The following is a 7,213-nucleotide window of genomic DNA, read 5'->3' as shown; positions in this document are numbered from 1 at the left end:
AACCAAACAAGAAAACCTGAGGCATCTTCGAAACTTCAAAAAAAACAAGTCACATTCCTCTCATTCTTTCATAGTAACACTTTCAACAAGGATTTTCATGATGATCCATGTTTTCCTTCTCCTTTCTCTCTGTTTTTCAGGTACCCCCTGTTTTTATTTTTCTTTTAATTTCCTTCTTTTCTATACCAATGCCATGTTGTCTCTAATCTAATGTATTTCTTGTCTTTTTTTTTTTTCTTAGATTATGGTTTCTTACCAGTTGCTTCTTTAGGCATCAACTATGGTCAAGTTGGCAGCAATTTGCCTCCACCCGACAAGGTTCTTGGTCTGTTGAGTTCCCTTAAGATCACAAAAGCAAAAATCTATGACACCAATCCTCAAATTCTTACAACATTTGCCAACTCCAATGTTGAGCTCATTGTCACGGTTGAAAACCAAATGCTTGCCGTGGTAATGGATCCTCAACAAGCACTTCAATGGGTTACTACTCACATCAAGCCTTATTTTCCGGCCACTAAGATCACCGAGATCTCTGTCGGAAACGAAGTATTCACCGACGACGACACGTCGTTAATCGGGTACCTTGTCCCTGCCATGGTTAGTATCCATGGTGCTTTAGTTCAATTAGGCTTAGACAAGTACATTCATGTTTCAACACCCAATTCATTAGCAATTCTTCAAGAATCTTTCCCACCTTCAGCTGGTAGTTTCAAGAGCCAAGTGTCGGCGACCATGTCACAGTATCTTCAGTTCTTGGCCAACACTGGTTCCCCATTTTGGATCAATGCCTACCCTTATTTTGCTTACAAAGGTGCCCCAAACAATGTTTCATTAGACTATGTTCTTTTCAACAAAAACCCAGGAATGGTCGATCCTTACACTAAACTACACTACGACAACATGTTGTACGCCCAAGTAGATGCTGTTGTGTACGCCATGTTTAGGTTGGGTTATAGTGGGATCGAGGTACGGGTTTCGGAGACGGGTTGGCCGTCAAAAGGGGACCCCGATGAAACCGGAGCGACTCCGGCGAATGCAGCTGTTTATAACAGGAATTTGTTGAGAAGGCAGATGCGTAATGAAGGGACACCTTTAAGACCAAACACGAAGCTTGAAGTGTACTTGTTTGCTTTGTTCAATGAAGATATGAAGCCTGGACCGACATCTGAAAGGAACTACGGTCTGTTTCAACCTGATGGAACCATTGCTTATAATGTCGGACTCTCTGCCTTGTCCACAACTTCATCAACATCGTCATCTTCATCATCTGCTTCCATTTTCCTTACGTCCTCTGCGGATAAGGTAAAATCATAGCTGTAATTATAATGGTATAATTGTAGAAATATGCAAAGTGACGCACGTAATTGTTTTTAAAAAATGTGTGATTTAATACTGTAAAACATAATATGAATAGGATTGCATTTTGCACTTTATACTATAAAAATATGTAAATTAATCTCTGTAAAAGTAAACTAACCATTATATTAAAGATTTCATTTATTTTTACTGTTTAAAATTTGTCCCTGTACTTCAACATAAGATATTACATGTGGCATGCCATTGTTATTGTCTAATTATTCTGTTAACTTATTTTTAACAGTATAAATGGATAAAATTTTAATAGAAAAGACCATTTTATTTTTAATATAATATATAAAAATTAATTTAACATTTTAATAGAATTAATACCTATAATATCGTTGCATCTATTAGTAAAGTCCAATCATCAAACAATTTGCTTACCTAAAATTTCCCTAAGGTCGTTTTTAAATATATAAGTTAAAAACAATTTTTTCCCTCTTTCCTTTTAAAAGAAATTTGGAAAACAAGTATCTTGTTAGAAAAACAATGTCACATAAGCAAATTTGGATAGTTTATTAAAAGATATTGTGGCTTTTTTTTTTTTATCCATTTGGCCTACATTGATATACAAAGTTAAACTTCGCATGCATTGTCACATTAACTCAATAATATAATATAATATAAAATTGTTGCTTCAATATAATATAAACTTCTTCTTATAATTATTATTGCATTTCATTTTAAATAGCATTTATTGTGTTTTACAGGCAGCAAAAATGAGATATCAAAGCTTGGTTTATTGGATGTTTGTGTATTTGCTAGCTTTCCAAGTTTTACTAAGGCAACATTAAGCAAAAATGGTGACAGCATGTAAATATTACATTTTGGTCTGGATAAAAAAGAAAGAACCCTACCAAGCTTATATGGTTATTTCATGAAGAACATACTTTGAAGATACCAAGTTCAACAATGGATCAAATCAACCATTATATGATCAAAATGGGTATAATTTCAAAACATACCCTTTTTGTGAATTGTGTTGATACTCATTCATCATGTTGAAGATTAATGGAGCTGATTCAAGAAAAAGAGAAGCTATATATTTTCTTTCTTTTTTTTCTTTTTTTTTTATTGTAGTTGTTCTAGATGTTGTAGAAGAATTATTTTCTCGATTCAAGAGAAGGATTATATATATTATTTTCTCGATTCAAGAGAAATTCTGGTCATATTTATTTTTTTTATACAATATTTAAAACTATTTATAACTTATCTTTAACTCATATATAGGAGGATAATGTGCTTTAGTATACTCAAATTCACGTCTTTCTACATTGACAACAATACTCATACTAATCGAGTTAAAAAAAAAAAATTACACCAAAAAGTTAACTTTGGTGTACACTTTTGGACGTGGAATCCATAACTGTTAGCTTTCTTAAGAAATTTGCTTTTAATTAAACTTTTGCTCTGGCCAAATGGTATAATAAGAAAGATTAATTTTAGCATATAATAAGAAAAGAATATATGGGATAATGAAAAGATGAAGCTTTGTTTGGTTGTTTTTGTGAATCCCGAACATGAAAATAGAGAGGGAGGCAGCTTTATTCCCTTTTTGGCCAAATAAACCGTCAGCATTGGTCATAATATGCCATCCTCTTTTTTCTCCCAAAAGGAGCTTTTTTTTATAAGGTTATCTTTTTCAATTCCTTTATATCTATCAAGATATATGAAGGAGACAACGTCTGCTAAGGCTGAGTTAATGTTGATGGGGATCCATGGTCTTCTCATCCTTACATCACCCTACATGGTCTAGATGCACCCCCACTATCAAAAATTAAAAAATAGGTTCTTCAACTTAAAAGGATAAAATAGTCTATTAGTATAAATATTATTATAAAAAAGTGGATTCAAATGTGTTTAAGTTTATTATTCTAGAAGAGAGATTATAAATAATTTTAAGTATTATATCAAAACAGGTGATAAGATCATAAGATCATTCATTAAATCTTTTAAATTTTATAAATAACAACTACTAATTTAAAATTATTTATATATTTTAAAATTTTATTTTTAATTATAAAAATATTTTTCACAAGACGTTATTAATTTTGACATAATCATTTCAAATCAATCCAAAATGGATGGAAAAATTAATTTATATTAACTTTGTTGACGTAACATCAATGTGACAATCTATGTATATGTCATATTAGCAATTAACTAATTTTAAAATAAAAAAATTTAAAATATTTTTATACATTTTAATTTTTAAAAATATTTTTAATTTTTTAATTTTAAAAATTAATTAATTACTAACATGTTTAAAGTTAATAACGCTAACTTTTCTATCCATTTTAAGTGATTTGATAAATAATACAAAGTTAAAAATTAAAAAGACAAGAAATTAAAAAACTAAAATATTTTTGTTTGTAAAATTAAAAGGTGAAATAAATTATTATTCCATTAATTTTTTCGAGGTTTACATTCAATATGGTTTAATTACAAAAAGAAGTTAAAAGAAGTTTGATGCATGTAGGTTAAAACAAATCAATCCCACAAAAGATTAAAATTCCTTATTGTATTGTCCTTTAGCACTTAATTTAGAAAAGATTAAGCTTATTATCAATTTCAAAAGGGATTAAAATTCCTTTGGATGTTGACAGCAGAATTATTTGGGTACCCTAAGTTAAGTTAATTACAAACATTAAAACCAAAGTCCATAAGGGTAAAAAATGAAAGAAATCACTTTTAGGGTTTATATACATGTCGGCACAGTAAATAAAGGTTTCGCCATAAAAATAAATAAATCTCAAAATTATACGTGAATTTTAATTTAATATGAAATTGTATATATAAATTTTACTTTGGTACAATTATATACGTGAAACTTTAATTATGGTTCAAATATATACTTAAAACTCTAATTTTGATTTAGTCATTCACATTTAAATAAAATAAATACATCAATTTTTTTATATTGAATAAATATAATTATTTATGTATGCAATATATAAACATAAAACTATGTTATATTACTAATTGTGTTAATAATTTATAAAAATTAGATCAAATCAAAATTTCATGTATACAATTATACATTAAATCATAATTTATGTATAATTTTAGGATTTATAAAAAAACAAAATAATGAATTTAATAGGTAGCTTCATCCTTTTTATATTATCCTAAATGTGGGATTTAATCGTAATTAATTAATTAATTGGTAATTTGCTTGTTACAAAAGGGAAGATTTAATCATGACCCAGATAGGCTTGAATTTTGATTCTTTTATAAGCTAATCGGAGCCTCTATTATCATTATTACACGTGTTTTTATTAGCATTATTACACGCATTAAAGGAAGAGATAATAATAATTATTATTAATTTTCAAGAATAATTATTATTAATTTTCAAGAATAATCATTATTATATATGTTAGATTGAAGTGGGTCCATTATGCATTGTATTAATATATACATTGTTTCTCAAATTTGATTTTATTTTAATTCAAACTTATTTAGATCACATTCATATTATTTTTATTAAAAATATTTTTGTTTAATGATAAATAATTATATATTCATTTATTTTATCATCATTGTGTTATTTTCTTTTTATTAATATAACATATTTTTAATAAATATAATAATATAATATATTTAAATTTTCATGTGATATAAAATATATAATACATTATATTAAAGGAAAAACAAAGTATTATAAACTTGAAAATAAATTGAGTCAAACTCGAGCTTTGAATATTAGAAAAATTCAATCCATATTTAAAATAAGAAAATTTTTATTGCTAAGTTTACTTTTCGAATATAATATTTTTACTTGAATCATCTTAAATATCATATCAACTTTCGAGTTTGGACAAGTAATCTAGCCTCGGACAAAGCTAATCATGCTTTACTAGAATTATTCTTCATTAATCTCTTTAGCACTTAATAATAGGGTAAATTAGAAGAAAAATGTCTATTTTAAAACATATTTAGAAAAGTAGGTCTTTTTTTTTAAATTTAGATTAAAAAAGTCAATTTTAGAGAGAAACAAAAACACTTCCTTAACTAACATGTCCGAAAATACTTTCTACAAAATACATTTTCTTTTTATACATTAACTTTTTCACTTAGGTGGCTAAATGTTAATGGTATTTTTATTTCATCTTGTTTTAAAAGTTTTTAATTTTAATTAATATTTTTAATTAATAACTATTTTATTTATATAAATAAAATAATAAATACATAATCATATAATAAAAATATATATTATATATATCATTATGTTAAAATATTCTTAATTAATAACTCATTTATTTATAACATATTTATTAATAAAAATTTAATTAAAAATTTAAAAAAATCAAAAACATGAAATAAAAATACAAATGTGAATGGGAGAAGAATCAAATCGAGACTCAAATAAAAATACAAATATGAATAGGAGAAGAACCAAATCTGAGATTTAAGAATAAAACCACTAATATTTAATCATCTAACCAAATGAGCTGATATGTCAAAAGTAAGTGTTTTCCAATATGTCACTTTGTTTCTCTCACCAAAATCGATTTATTTTCTTAAATATGGGAAAAAAAAGACCTACTTTACAAAAAAATTTTCAGTTTTTCCCCCGAATAATATTGATAGTAAAAATAGCTTTAAAGTAAATAATAACAAGATATGTATCTAAAAATAGAGAGAGGGGGGGGGATGATAATAACATAATTTAAATTCGAATTTTTAACATATCAACAAAAGACTTAACCAGTACTCTTTTATTATGTCTTGGAGAGTGATTTACCAAAACATTATTTATGAGACTCAAACATACATATTGAATAAAAAAAAATGAATGAATCAACCCCAACCGCATATGCTAATCAAAGTACTATTTCCTTATTCACGAAGATCTTTTATGACCAACAACCGCATCATAAAAATCATAGTTGCAATTTTAAGGACATTACCATTGCTTTGAATGAGGTGGACTTCCATATGATGTTTCTTTTATAGTACTAAATTTCTAATAATGGAATTAAATGGTTAAAGAAAAAGGGGTTTTATTTATTTATTTATTTATTTTTATAAACAATGGCAGCAAAAAGATAGGGTTTCATCCACTCTTTTCATTTCTAAAAACGGGTCAAATTGCATGTTTAAATTAAAAGTAAATAAAAATAAAAAAAATCCTGAGTCATGATTTGTGTATACTTTTTCTTAAAGATGAACTTTATAGGAGGAAGATGCTCTTATAAATGTAAGATTCGCTCCTTTACTACATGGATTTGGTAGTTTTGGTGCTATGGAAATGGAAGTTCTTTCTACAGTTAGGGTAGGTTTTTTTTTGCTACTTCTTACTTGGGTTTAATAGGACACTATTTGCTAGGTTTGGATACTTTGTTTAGGGCAAATTTTTAGTTTGGGTTTGGATAGACGGTTGGTGAGTGTGGTGTGTTTAGTTTACTTTTTGTATCACGTTATAATATTGATTTAGTATTTAATTTTACCGCCACCGCTATTTTTACACTAACCGTAGGTAAACGTACTGCTCATCCAAAGCCACCCTCATTTGATTTAATGGGTTTGATTTTATAATTTTAAATTTGTTAAGTTTAGAGAGTTTATTAGTCAGAAATGAAGTAAAAATTTTTGCATTGGAGGTGGAGATAAAACAAAAAAGAAAATTAACAGTTAAAAAGCTAAAAGTTATGTATCAAAATAGCTTAAAATGAATTTTTAATATCTGAAGGATCAAAAATATAAATTTATTACTTAAGTTGTGTTTAATAGTGCTTTTAAAAGCATTTTAACATGAAAAGTACTTTTGGAGTAAAAAAAATTATTGACTTTTCGAAAGCATCCCCAATAAAAAGTTAAAATTTTAGTTTTCTCTTCTAAAATTACTTTT

At 26.9% G+C, this 7,213-nt stretch overlaps 1 protein-coding gene across 1 annotated transcript; it reads left to right on the top strand.

The window, feature by feature from the left end:
• The first annotated feature begins 201 nt into the window (after positions 1-201).
• On the top strand, positions 202-2,528 carry LOC108488665 (glucan endo-1,3-beta-glucosidase 11-like). The gene is made up of 2 exons (XM_017792955.2): positions 202-1,302; positions 2,070-2,528. The coding sequence occupies exons 1-2, from the start codon at positions 211-213 to the stop codon at positions 2,151-2,153; spliced, it is 1,176 nt and encodes a 391-aa protein (XP_017648444.2). The 5' UTR covers positions 202-210; the 3' UTR covers positions 2,154-2,528.
• Positions 2,529-7,213: the final 4,685 nt, after the last annotated feature.

The sequence above is a fragment of the Gossypium arboreum genome, chromosome 10, assembly GCF_025698485.1.
Source record: "Gossypium arboreum isolate Shixiya-1 chromosome 10, ASM2569848v2, whole genome shotgun sequence".
NCBI lineage: Eukaryota > Viridiplantae > Streptophyta > Magnoliopsida > Malvales > Malvaceae > Gossypium > Gossypium arboreum.
This window is presented reverse-complemented; position numbering and strand designations above follow the sequence as displayed.

Bases quoted from the DNA above. Each gene is read 5' to 3' on its own strand.
- LOC108488665 (XM_017792955.2), top strand. From the start codon at position 211: ATGTATTTCTTGTCTTTTTTTTTTTTCTTAGATTATGGTTTCTTACCA. The intron at 1,303-2,069 runs GTAAAATCATAG...TGTGTTTTACAG, and splicing joins TTACGTCCTCTGCGGATAAG to GCAGCAAAAATGAGATATCA.